Below are 14398 nucleotides of genomic sequence, written 5' to 3' on the forward strand. Positions count from 1 at the left end.
AGTTGACGATCTCTTGGATCGTTAAGGGGTGTAACCTTCACCTCGTGAACGGTTTACAAGTTCCTAAAAAACTTGTTGGCGACTCTTTTACTCTATCTTCTTCCCTTTTGGACGCCACCGTACTTTAGTGTATGATCACAGTGGGGTTCAAGCTAGGGGTTTAACGGTTGAAATTATTCCCTACAATAATTATTAACTTTTCAAAGTAATTTAAATTTTAATTAGTCATTATTTGTTGTTTTTACCTATGTGGTAAAATTCTTAAATCTTATTCGTCAGTTTTGCTTAGGTGGCGAGTGAATTTTTAAAATCTAAAATAAATTATTAATCTAATTTTTCATTGGTTAAAATAATATATTTTCTTATGTGGCGCGTCAAATGCTCCCGAAAAATGCCTACTTTATATATATATATATATATTAGATTCCAATATTTCAAAGATACAAATTGAATTATAATTTTGTTTAAAAATTTTCGATAAAAAATAGCAAATGGTCACAAAAGCACATCAATTCCTAACTAATTTTGTATCAATGATATATTTTAAAATTCGACATATAGATTAAAATTTATTTTCAATAAACAACCCGGGCATCGCACGGGGCACAAAACTAGTATACTTATAATCTTATATCGTTCTCTTCTTCTTCAACTCAACTAGTGAATTTATAACAATATGCCATTACGTGTGTTCAGTATTTACAATTGGTTATTGGTGTTGTCTTGCCACAATTTAATGTACTAAAACTAGAGTTGTTGTCACATACTTCCTCTGACTTTTAATAGTTGCAACACGCCTTTTATCATGCTTTTCAATAAGTTGATAAAATTAGGTAAACGAATTAATTAAGATATGAAATTTTAACTGTATCAACTTATCTCTTTATTCTTATCGGTAGTAAAATTTTGTGATTTAATTTATCTGTTTACCTAGACTAATATCTCCCTTAAAATGCATGTCAAAGAGGTGTGTTGCAAGTAAATAAAAACGGAGGAAGTATGTATTATCATGGGGATTTCTCATTAATTTTTATCCTTGGCATGAAGGTAATAGTCATATGGGCCGACCATTGTGCTTGTGTCGTGCTTGTGCCAAATTTTAAAAATGATGTTCATACACGACCATGACCCATTGCTATACCTCCATTATACAATAAACTAGTAGATTTTACAAAGAAATGAGAATAGATTCGAGGAATTTCACACCGAATTTACACAACCCCCATTTTGAGACCCATGACCAACTTTTACCACCAATAGTATTGTACTAAGGGTCTATTCTCTTACGTTGAAACTCAGTTCAGTTCAGCTCTGTAGGGAATAATTTCAAGCGTTAACCCCTTAGCTTGAACCCCACTGTGATCATACACTAAAGTACGGTGGCGTCCAATGGGAAAGAAGATAGAGCAAAAGAGTCGCCAACAAGTTTTAGGAACTTATAAACCGTTCACAGGGTGAAGGTTACACCCCTTAACGATCCAAGAGATCGTCAACTCCATAAGGTCTTGAACCAAATAAGGGTTCGGGGATGAAGGTACAAATCCAACCTAAAAGAGATTGAACCTGCCCTAATAATAGGCCTCTACTTTATTCTGATCGTATTCATGTGCGTTTTCTGACTAACATGCAATCAATAGGATTACCCTAAACCTGTTTATCTATGTTGGTTGAATATTAATGTACAAATAAAACTATTATTGGCGATCACTTGAATTATAATCAAATTAACCCTAACAAGATTATTAATTATCTTATTAAGCGTGATTACAAGTACCAATTCCCTTTAAACATGCAATAAAAGGCGTGATCAAGCAATAAATAGTAAATATCAAGCAACATAATAATGATAATCATCATAACAATTATAATCATAAAATTATAATCATAATTAAAGCAATTATAAAAATCATAATAAAAAATAATCATGTTAAAACATAATAATAGCAAGATCTAAGGCATGATACTAACAAGATTAATAACAAACCCTAGCATGTCACTAAGCAATAAAAATCAAAGCTTTAACCCTAACATGATACTAACAATCATAAATATTAGGAAGAAAATAGGAAGGCATCGTAACAATCACATTTAGCATTAAATCTACCATAGACATGATACTAGGAATATCATAACAATCTAAACATGAACTCTATATCATAACATCAATAAAACCATTAAAGTACTTACTTTGATGCCTCGTACCTCTTTCTAATAACAAAATACACACGTTAGTAAGTTCAAGGAAAATAATAATCAAAACAACTAAATTAAATAATATAAAAAGAGATTTGAGACCAAACCCTCAGAAATTAAACCTTTCACGTATAGGGCGAAGGCAACTTCGAATATGGTTAGGTGTGTCTAGGTCTAATGAATGCGAAATTTTGCATGTAAAAAGCTAGTTTAGAAAAAGAGAGAGAAAGTAATCAAGGAAAACTTGATGAGAATTGGTGAATGAGAGAATAAGAATTGTAGGTGAAAACTGGTTTTAGATGATTATAGATTAAAACTGGTTATCGAAAACGGAGTTTTTAGTACGTTATTTATAGAGAAAATCAGCCAAAAAGATAAAATATCAAAACAAAGTCTGGCGCACAAAAAACTGAACCAGCGCCGTTGGCGCCAGGCGCCAACATTAGCGCTAGCCCGCCAGGCGCTACAGCTGGCGTTTGGCGCTGATCTAGAAAATTACGCGTTTTCTTAAAATAAGATAAAAATTGTCGTACAGGAGGATAAAATCGTATTTCCCTCAAAATATGTTCTTTGATTTTAATTAAAACTCTGAAAAGTCAACAAAAGTCAATTTATCAATGCTAATTGAATTAGAAATGAAAAGAACCTTCTAGAAGAATCTAGAAGACTAAAACCATTCCTAATTGCATTAGGAATGATAAATCATATTAGGCCCTGCCTTAAATCATTGGGCCGCATATAAAGTTCAAAACGGGCCCAGTTTAGTAAATTGGTCATAACTTCTTCAATATTCATCGGAATTGGGCTTATAATATATCGTTGGAAAGCTCTTGTCAAGTCCTATCCAACTACACTACTATTGGACCCATTTATGGACCAACCAAACTGGATTGACTGTTTTCTTAAAATAAGTTTTAAAAAAACAGAGAGAAGAAAAAAGAAATTAAAACTATCCGCAACACTAAACTTTCCACACTTTCACTTCATTCGATTATGATTCGACGTGAAAGGTACTCATCACTGGGTTTGGTTTTGGGGAGACGCAAATGAGTGTCTACAAACTCCTAATTTTCTTCTCTTATAAAATATTCAGTTCAGTTCAAGTACGTACTAATTTCCTTCTCTTATAAAATATTCAGTTCAGTTCAGTTTAGTTAAGTTAAGTTCAGTTCAGCTCAGTTAGTTTAACTGAGTTCAGTCAATGAGAACAGGCCCTAACTTTTGAAGTGTTAGATTAGAAGTGTTACTTAAAAGTGATTGTGTTTTATACACTAGGTGAAAAAGGCATTTGGCAGCGGTTCAAACCCGGTCTAAGGCACCGGTTTGAACCGCTGCCTATGTGAGGGGTGCCAAAAACCAAGTTTTTGGCACCGGTTCAAAATCGGTGCCATAGGGTGGAATAGGAACCGGTTAACCGGTGCCAAAAAGGCCCACTAAATTTTTTTTCAAAGTTTTTGGCACCGGTTAACCGGTGCCAAAAACCCCAAAAATCAAATTTTTTTTTGCTTAAAAATTAAATAAACTAAATTAAATAAAAACACAAAATATAAATCAAACATCACAATCAATATAAACGATTTGTTTAATATATAATCAATAAAATTTTACAACATAGATCAATAAAAAAAATTACTAATAAATCAAAAAAATTACAACATATAAATAAATAAATAAATAAAATACAATATAAATAAAAAAAAAATAAAAATTACAACATCACAATCTAAAAATCCCCATATTCTTGATTCTTGGTTCTTGGATTATGTATACCTGCGCCAATTAAAACATAAATAATCGAAAAAAACCCAGAAATCAAAAAATCAAAACAAGCTACGAAAAAAAATAAAAAAAACCCAGAAAAAAAATCGAATAAAAATCGATTAAATTAAAAACAAAATCGAAAAAAACCCAGAAATCAAAAAATCAAAACAAAATCGAAAAAATAAAAACAAAATCCCAGAAAAAATGAAAAAAACCCAGAAATCATAAAAATAAAAACAAAATCGAACAATAAAAAAACCCAGAAAAAATCGAAAATCAAAATCAAAATAAGACAACGAAAGTAAAAATTGAAACACAAAAATCGAAAAAAAAGAAAAACAAAAATCAAAATCAAAAAACAAAATCGAAAAAATAAAAACAAAATCCCAGAAAAAAAATGAAAAAAACCCAGAAAAAAACCTAGAAATCATAAAAATAAAAACAAAAACGAACAAATCAAAAACCCAGAAATCAATTAAAATAAAACAAAAACGAAAAAAAATTGAAATTGATATCGAAAAAATCCAGAAAAAATCGAAAATCAAAATCGAAAAACAAAATTCAAAAATCAAAAATCAAAATCAGAAAACAAAAACCCATAAATTGAGGGAGGAGGAGACGTGTTCTTGGTGCTCTCCGTGGAGGTGTTGCATGTGCTCGCCGTGGTGGTCTTCGTGGTAGCTTTGGGAGAATGAAGAAAGGGAAGGAGGGGAGATGAGAAAGACTGATGAGAAAGGCGAAGGAGGAGATGAGAAGAGGAGAGAGAAAGAGTAGGAAAGAAGAGGAGGGGAGAAGCGGCGAGAATAATAGGGTTTAGTATTAATATGGCCGATTTTTTTTTTTTATTTTTATTTTTTTTTTTAAGTTTAAGCGGTTTTCTTTAAATTAAGGAGCGGTTCAATTGGCACCGGTTCAAATCGGTGCCCTTTTAGTTTTTGGCACCGGTTTGGTCTGAACCGGTGCCTTTTATATTTGTGTAAAATGGCGCCCAAATTTGGGCCGGTTTAGGGCACCGGTTTGGCCTGAACCGGTGCCTTTATGGGGGTGCCTTATTGTATTTTTCTACTAGTGATAGTTGACTTATAGTAAGGTGAAATATTAGTTGGTTTAATCTTAATTAAAAATCCTAACCCACCAACCATCATTAGGCCTCTAGTATCTTACAAAACATAACTAAAGAAAATACTGCATTAGCAATCATCAATATATAGAATGGCATTAATGACCTATCGACATCAATTAAATTGTTCCTGCTAAAAAAGTACTATTAAATCATAAACCTAAAGATTTTGTCATTAGTTTTCCCTTTTTTTCTCCTTTATATGCATGACTAAAATCCATCATAATTGGTATGAATTCACTAACGTCATAAACACACTCACCAAACTCACCTCCCATTTATAATAAGCAAGACAAGCAGTTATGTAAAGCTGTAAACATCAAAACAATTCTCCTACCCTACCATACATAATTACATATACTGATTTTACATATATTGTTATTTGTCCATACCATCCTTACCATGTTGCAGTTACATGTAAAAACAAAACCTATACGGTCAATGCTTTACCCTAGTCAAAGGGCACGAAAACAACAGGCTCCACCACTTCGAACAAGGGACACTTTAAGGGTGGGGATTTATTAATTTCTTAACACTAATCGACTCCTCACCTCCAACTTTTAATGACCTAATTGAACTGACGTAAGACCGTAAGAGTGTGTTTTATTCACCCGATTCTACTTATCTGAACCTACCTGAACTTATTAGACCTTATCAAAACTTATATTAGTTATAATTTGAACTTGAGCAATCCTTATCAGAACTTATTTTTCCTGAACTGAACTATTTGAACTTATTAATTCCGAAATAAGCGAAAATGAGGTAAAAAAAGGACCAAGTGTTGGAATGCTTGACACTCCCTCCGTTTTTAAATACTTGCTCCATTTATCTTGGACACGCATCCCGATGATAATCTTTGATCACTATTATCTTTAATTATCAATAGGTATAACTTCTAACAATTGAAAATTAATATTCTATTCATTGAGATGATTCCAACAAGTACCCACACGATTATATTTTTTCTTATGTATAAATCACAAACATTAATCAGAGTAGGGTAATGAATAATGCAAAAAATAGAAATGGAGCAAGTATTTAAAAACGAAGGGAGTAAGTGCTAAGACAAGTGGTATTGTAAACTGTAATTACCTGTCACCTTTGTGAGGTTTTGGTTTGATAGGATACTTTTTCTTACGATACTCTATAGTTAAAAAAAAAAGTAAAAGAAATACAAGTAGGTTATAGTACGTGGCAACACTATACTGGTCCCTACTCTCCACTGCATGCACCCACAAAAGCTCAATTTCCAAAAAGTACCCTTCCCTCCTCCCTCCATAAACTGCATTTAACAAAATCATTTGGCGTCCACTAAGCTGTTCTTCTGTCTTCACTTTTTGGCGGGGAGAAAAGTGAAAAATCCATTAATTTTCTTGAAAAAAATTTCCCGCTGACAAAAAAAAAAAAAAGAAAAAAATTAAATTAACAAAAAATACAAAGTAGTACCATCAAAAGGAATGACAAAAGAAATTGTTAGGGTTTCTCATTTCTTGTTTGTTATGTGGGCTTCTCTTTCTTACCTCATTATAACTTTTGTTTAGTTTTTTGATACTTTAGGAGAGTGAAAGTGACATTTTGGAAAAAGGGTTTTGAAAATTTTTTGTGGGGTTTTCTGGGTTTTCCTTTGATTACTCAACTTTGCAGAAAGATTAAAGCTTTATTAGTGTTAAGTGCTGGAAATGTAGTAATTAAGGGCTAATTTTTTTTTTCTTCATGGGTCCCTTGTATTTAATTCAATGCTGGTGTTGATTGCTACCCACATTAGTGTCTACTTTTTTCTGGGTTAGTGACATTTTTTAGTTGAGATTTCTGGGTTTTTTTTTTTCATTTTTTATTTTTCAATGTTTATTAATTTTTATTTTCTAAATACTTTTCTTTTGACAGCACAGAGATTTCTGGGTTATTTTCACCAAATGTGGGAAGTTTGAAGAAGTTGCAAGTTTGTTGATCTTTTTGATTGTTTGTTGGCTCAAAAGCTTCTGTTCTGGTAAGAAAGAATTACCCCTTTGCTGTTCTTTTTATTTTATTTTATTTTTATTTTTTGGTGGATTTGGATTTTGTTATAGATCTTTGATAGTTGCATTTTACTTATTTCAATTTGTAGCTTGCTTTTTTGATGAATAGGGTTTGAAGTAATGCAGTGTTTGGTGCTTAGTACAATGTCAAAAAATGTGAGGAATTTGAGTATGCTTTTTGTTTTTTACAATTTCAGGTGAAAAATTAGCTTAGGGGTGTGGAGGTAGAATGATGAGGCTTTTTAGGTTAGTTTTGATGTGTTTATATATGGTTTCTACTATGGGGCAGCTTCCGTCGCCGGATATTATAGCATTGCTTCAATTTAAGAAGGGTATTAAGCATGATCCTACTGGTTATGTGTTGAATTCATGGAATGAGGAGTCCATTGACTTCAATGGGTGTCCATCTTCTTGGAATGGGATTGTTTGTAATGGTGGGCACGTTGCCGGGGTTGTTCTTGATAACTTGGGTCTGTCTGCAGCGGCAGACTTGAGTGTATTTGCTAATCTTACCATGTTGGTTAAACTTTCAATGGCAAATAATTCCATAAGTGGTAATATTCCTAGTAATATAGGCTCATTTGATAAGCTTCAGTATTTGGATATCTCAAACAATCTGTTTGCCGGCTCTTTACCATCAGGAATTGGTAGTTTGGCTAGCTTGCAGAACCTTACATGTTCTGGAAACAACATCTCCGGACCTATTCCTGATTCTATTTCGGGACTCACTTCACTTGAGTCTCTGGACTTGAGCCGGAACTCCTTGTCTGGTCCCTTGCCTGCTTCATTGACTAAGCTAGGAAGTTTGGTTTATCTAAATTTATCTGACAATGAGTTTCAAAAGAAGATTCCAAAAGAATTTGAATTGCTTTCAAGTCTTGAGGTGCTTGACTTGCATGGAAATATGCTTGATGGGGATCTTGATTATGAGTTCTTGCTATTCTCTAGTGCTATGCATGTCGATTTGAGTAACAACCAACTTGAGAATTCTGGTTCGAAGAAGGAGAAATTCCTGGCTGGTGTGTCTGAGTCAGTCAAGTATTTGAATCTCAGCCACAACAGGCTTACTGGATCGCTAATTGGTCAAACTCAGCTCTTTGAAAACCTGAAGGTTTTGGATTTGAGTTACAATATGTTTTCAGGAGATTTGCCTGAATTCAACTTTGTTTATGATCTTGAGGTCCTCAGATTGAGCAACAACAGGTTTTCCGGGTTTGTTCCTAATGATTTGCTGAAAGGAGATCCTGTTCTTCTTACGGAGTTGGATTTGAGTGGCAACAATCTCACAGGTACTATTCTATATATCAAACTTTTGCTTTAGCAATCCTTTGGTTCATAATTCTTTACTTTATGATTTAACTCATAATTGTCCTTTAATACATGTAATAATAATGCTAATCAATTTCTTCTATAGAAAATATATATTGGTATAACTTTTGTTCTCTCACTGTCATTATTGTCTCTCAGGTTCAATTGGCATCATCATGTCTACTACGCTGCGGACACTTAATCTGTCTTCAAATGGTCTGTCTGGTGAACTGCCACTGTTGACTGGAGACTGTGCTATCCTTGATTTATCAAAGAATCAACTTCAAGGGAACTTGTCAAAAATGGCAAAATGGGGAAACATTGAGTTCCTTGATCTCAGCCAAAATCGTTTAACAGGTCCTGTTCCTGAGACGACATCACAGTTTTTGCATCTAAACTATCTCAATCTTTCCCGTAATTCCCTCAGTAGCCATCTCCCAAAAGTTGTGACTCAATTCCCAAAGCTTAGTGTTCTGGACCTAAGTTTCAATAAGTTAGATGGACCTCTTCAAAGTGATTTGTTAACTATGCCAACCTTGCAAGAGTTACATCTTGCTGGCAACTCTTTTGTTGGAAGTATTGAGTTCTCTCCTCCTCCAGGCCAGTCCGATCTTCGAGTGCTTGATCTTGCTGATAATAATTTGGGTGGCTACTTTCCAGACAGATTTGGGTCGTTAACTGGTCTGGAGGTGCTTAATCTTGCTAAAAATAATATTTCAGGTTCACTACCAACTTCTATGAATGATATGAGTTCACTGACTTCTTTAGATCTATCTGAGAACCACTTTACTGGCCCTTTGCCTACTAACTTGTCTAGCAACCTTCAAAACTTTAATGCATCATATAATGACCTCTCTGGGGTTGTTCCAGAGAATTTGAGGGTATTTCCCCGTTCATCTTTCTTCCCTGGAAATTCTAAGCTACAACTTCCCAATGCGCCTCCTGGACCAGAAAGCTCTGGTGGAAACTCCAAGAGGAAATCGATGAAGACCCTGATTAAAGTGATAATTATTGTTGCATGTGTGGTTGTCTTTTTCATTTTGATTTTGCTTGCTATCTTCATACATTACATTCGCATCTCTAAGAGACCTCTATCAGAAGATTTTACTAAGAGAGATGTCCATAGGAAGATGCCACCAAATCCTGCAGGCATTGGTGGGAGGGAAAATCCCCAGAATTTGGTTGTTTCAGCTGAGGACATTATCACCACTACCAGGAAAGGATCCTCATCTGAGATAATGAGTCCTGATGAGAAAGCAGCTGCTGTAACAGGTTTCTCTCCATCCAAAACTAGCCAATTATCTTGGTCACCAGAATCTGGAGATTCTTTTGCTGCGGAGAATCTATCCAAACTTGATGTTAGATCACCTGATCGGCTAGCAGGTGAGTTGTATTTTCTTGATGATACCGTATCTTTGACACCTGAGGAGCTGTCAAAAGCTCCAGCAGAGGTTTTGGGTCGTAGCAGTCATGGAACTTCTTATAGAGCTACATTAGAAAATGGTATGTTCTTAACCGTGAAGTGGCTAAGAGAAGGTGTTGCAAGACCAAAGAAAGACTTTTCGAAGGAGGCTAAGAAATTTGCGAATATCAGGCATCCGAATGTTGTTGCATTACGAGGGTACTATTGGGGACCTACACAGCATGAGAAGCTCATTCTTTCAGACTATGTTTCACCTGGAAGTCTTGCTAGCTTTCTTTATGGTAATAACTTGTGCTCTCATCTGTATCTGTTTGAAAATGAGTTCAAATCCCTAGCAATGAAGGGGGAATGGCAGAAATGAATATCTGGAACCCTAGATAAATTTATATAAAAAAAAATAATAAAATAAAATTCAATAATCATGTGATTTTTACCTGTGTATCTTAGCTCCCTTTTCTTTACTGTAGCATGCATTTTCTTTCTTCTTACAATGGAACATAACTGCATTTGTTGCCAGGTCTTACTTAGTATATTGCATATGATCCCCTGACCTCGGGTTCTATAAGTTTAGTAGATTGACTACCTTAAACTTTTATGTAAAGTGGACTCTGGTTTTGAAGAAGGTAAATTTGGAGTAGTATAAGATTATGTGTTGGCGTCTTTTTCCTCATTTGACCCTTCTCTTTCTGTGATGTGTATGGTGTCTATATGAGATGAAAAAATGCTCAGGTAATTGAGTCCGATGGAGATACATAAGGTCTTGCTGTATGAAGATCTACTACCTTTGAAAATTTTATTATTCTGCATGGATCATGTATATTCGGGTTGATTTACAATCTACAATTATGCTCATATTCATTGCTGCTTACATTTTTCTCTTGAATAAGTATGCAATACTTCTATGTGCTTAGATGTCTTCTACAAGCTTATGCAATAGTTGTACATGGTAACTCATAATTGCTGTCCATAGAATATCTGTTATCTTCTGAATTATTGATGACTACTTTATTTTTTAGATCGACCAGGGAGAAAAGGTCCACCATTAACTTGGCCACAGAGACTAAAGATTGCAGTAGATGTTGCTCGTGGTCTGAATTATCTCCATTTTGATCGAGCTCTTCCTCATGGTAATCTAAAAGCAAACAACATACTATTGGATGGTCCTGAGCTCAATGCACGAGTCGCGGATTACTGTCTTCATCGCCTCATGACTCAAGCTGGGACAATTGAACAAATCCTCGATGCTGGTGTATTAGGATATCGGGCTCCAGAATTGGCTGCTTCTAAGAAACCATTACCGTCTTTCAAATCTGATGTTTTTGCCTTTGGAGTTATATTGTTGGAATTGTTGACTGGAAGATGTGCTGGCGAAGTTGTCTCTGGTGAAGGGGGAGGTGTTGATTTGACAGACTGGGTTCGGTTGAGAGTTGCTGAAGGACGGGGCTCTGATTGCTTCGACTCTGCTTTGACTACAGAAATGGGAAATCCTACAGTAGACAAGGGGTCAAAGGAGGTCCTTGGAATTGCTTTACGATGTATACGCTCAGTTTCAGAGAGACCAGGTATCAAGACTATTTACGAAGATCTTTCATCCATTTAGTTTGTTTGAGGTTTTAGTTTTTTTCTTTTCTTGGGAATTTTGATTTTTAGATCTTCCTGGAATTGGGATATGTTAGTAGCCTCAGTTTTTGAGTGTTAGTTTTGCTGTAGGCGGTGGGAATTGTTTTCTTGAATGATGGTTGTACAAATGAGCCATCATTCAATGTTTGCATATTAAGATTATATGCCCATATGTAAAAAGAATTGCAGATATCACATTGCAAATATCTTATTGGCAATGTGAAAGCCTTTAACCTGTTAATCAAATCTCTTGCTTGATTCCGAAAGTTACAAGTTTAACTTTTCTAACTATGGCATTACAAGAGCCGAAACTTTTTGTTACAATCCAGCTCCCTTGTTTCGTTATGCACTTGTTTTCTTATTGATAGCCGAAACTTTTTGTTACAATCCAGCTCCCTTGTATCGTTATGCACTTGTTTTCTTATTGATACTGTAACGCAATTCTGAATTGAAATCCCTGAAGGCCTGAAGGTTTTTACGGCATTGGTCAAGGACCTCTTCCCCTTCAATGTTAAAGGAGGGGACATAATGGATTTGCACTTAGCAGAGAGGGAGAAGTCAGTTTAATTTTCAGCTGAGCTATGATTCTGAATCGGAGAATAGTTATGTTATTATTTAGTGCATGGTGTAATTCATGTATGGGTAATTCATCAGTAAAATCTATGAAAATTCACAGGCAGAGAACTAGGTTGGACTTGTTCAAGTCACATGAAACTATGAAAGTTCACATTCTTCATACTGTCAACGAAATTGCCTATGCAGTATGAGGTCCTTTAACTGCTGCCTGTTACTCTCTAAGTGATTTTATGTGCAACCTGTAAAATCTTAGTACTTGTAAGTCATAAGACACGTAACAAGTTTACCTAATACGGTAATAGCCACCCATTCGAGATCACTAGTTTGACAATAAATTATTGGTTCATGTATGTTAGATTGATCAACATCTTATAATGTTACAAACATTTTAGTTAAAAGTAAAATAATATAGTACTAAAAACACATCTTGTTAATGAGCGTATTGAGATGATAGATTATGGAGTATAATACTAAAATGGCCAAAATGTATAGTAAAGTGTCCAAAGATAATTTTCATTTTATTTGGGTGCAAGAGAGGTTAGGCCCTGAAAGAAAATTAACAATTAAGAAAAACCAAGGGGATCGTACGGCATTGCCATACCTATTACATCTTCATGCATAATACTACCTAGAGATAAATAAGAATTTAATCAACTTTTAGATATGATGTTTTGGGATACTCTTTAGTTGGCTAGCCAAAATAATTTTTTTCATAGAAGTTGTATTTTCTTTATAAAAAATGTCAAATGTTGGGTAACTATTGAGAAAATAAAACTCTTTATATAAAATGAGTGTATATAGGACAGTTTTGCAATGGCTACAATAAAATTGTAGCTATTGTAAAAAACAAAATCTACACCATTGATTATCATTACGTAAATTAGGACCGTTGATTTAAGTTGACTAGAAATATATCCCAAAAAAAAAATCTTAAACAGCTTTTCATTATTCCTCTGCAAAATAAAACAATACGAAAGCTTTCATGAAAAATTTCTGCCAAGTATGTATAATCAAAGAATCCACTTAACATAATCTTGGCTTTTGGGAGAAATTCATAGGGATATTCATGGAAATTTGGGGGAGTTTTGGAGAAATTTTGGTACATTCTATTCTACAAACAATCGAAAGCAAAATTTGTGAGGTTTGTAGCCGAATTTCGATCATAGATTATGAATTGGGGATAAGTGTTCGAACTTTTGTTACATCAATTAGTGCAAGAATAAGTAGGGAGAGTGGTGGAGAGCAGTAATTAAATAATTTTGAACTGTATGATTAAATTAAAGTTGGAACAATCAACCTTGGTTATACTAATCTCTGCTTTATGTCAAATCGTTTCACATAACTTGTAACAGAGGTAGTATAAAAACTTTCCAATGTATAAAATCAGATTCCTTTTTTTAAGTTTAGTTGGGAGTTTTCCATTGATTATTTAGTTATACTTTAATCTCCATACTTATTTAATGTAGATTAAGTTGAAGGTTGAAAGTTGGATACTTAGAAGTTAGAACGGCTCATGTATCAATGGCAGCAAGCCAACAACAAGCAGTTGTTGTTGTTTTTTTTTTTTTTTTTTTTTTTTCAGTTTTACTTTTTCTTTTCTAAAATAAAGTAGCTTTTGAAATTAATTAATTTTGTTTTAATGTAAAGTCAAATAATAAATGGACAAGATTAAACTTTAATATTTAAACGGTTGAGATTAAAAGTAGTTATAATGGCTACAATTTTTGTGTATCCGTTGAATCAATCAATTACATACTACTAAAAGCGAATCTTAAGACACACTTGTCAATGTATTATTAAAAAATTTCCCGCCAAAAGTACCTTCTAAAAAAATTATTGTTACTTAAGGAAAAAAAAAATTATATCTAAATTATGACATAATTTGTTTTATATAAAATATAAATTTTTTTCTAAAAGATTAAACTATCCATTATAAGTTTATAATTTAATTATTATATGTTTTTAAAATATTTTTTCTTGCATGCTTTTATTTTTAATATACTCTATATTTTTTAATACTCAAGTGATTATATTTAAAAATATAATAAAATTGTTAAAAATATTTAACATCCGTGCATTGCACGGAATTTAACCTAGTAGTCTAATAAAAGTCTATTGATTTTCGTGCTAGACCAATAAACAATTGTTTTCTCAGCAAAAGCTTTGACATTGGGCACATGGGCTTCAAAAAGAACACTTCACGCCGTTATTGCTCCATTCATCTATCTTAACTCAGCTTTGAGGGTGAGTTAAGCTCACTTTTGCAATTGTCTTCATCTTTATCACGAGGGAGAAACAGAAAAGCAAGCTCACATAGTACATGAAAATGGCTTTGTAAAACCTTTAATGGAGGAATCGAAAAGCATGAACAACTTCAATGGA

General features: G+C 33.8%; 1 protein-coding gene across 2 annotated transcripts; it reads left to right on the forward strand.

The window, feature by feature from the left end:
• Window positions 1-6097: 6097 nt before the first annotated feature.
• Window positions 6098-11706, forward strand: LOC110703326 (probable LRR receptor-like serine/threonine-protein kinase At4g20940). Of its 2 annotated transcripts, none has more exons than XM_021881111.1 (5): window positions 6098-6856; window positions 6959-7061; window positions 7287-8378; window positions 8557-10101; window positions 10837-11706. In XM_021881111.1, the coding sequence occupies exons 3-5, from the start codon at window positions 7319-7321 to the stop codon at window positions 11418-11420; spliced, it is 3189 nt and encodes a 1062-aa protein (XP_021736803.1). In that variant the 5' UTR covers window positions 6098-6856; window positions 6959-7061; window positions 7287-7318; the 3' UTR covers window positions 11421-11706. The 2 variants fall into 2 exon arrangements, with proteins under 2 accessions (XP_021736803.1, XP_021736804.1); XM_021881112.1 differs by having other exon boundaries at window positions 6964-7061.
• Window positions 11707-14398: the final 2692 nt, after the last annotated feature.

This window comes from Chenopodium quinoa, unplaced genomic scaffold, assembly GCF_001683475.1.
Source record: "Chenopodium quinoa cultivar QQ74 unplaced genomic scaffold, ASM168347v1, whole genome shotgun sequence".
NCBI classification, from domain to species: Eukaryota; Viridiplantae; Streptophyta; class Magnoliopsida; order Caryophyllales; family Amaranthaceae; genus Chenopodium; species Chenopodium quinoa.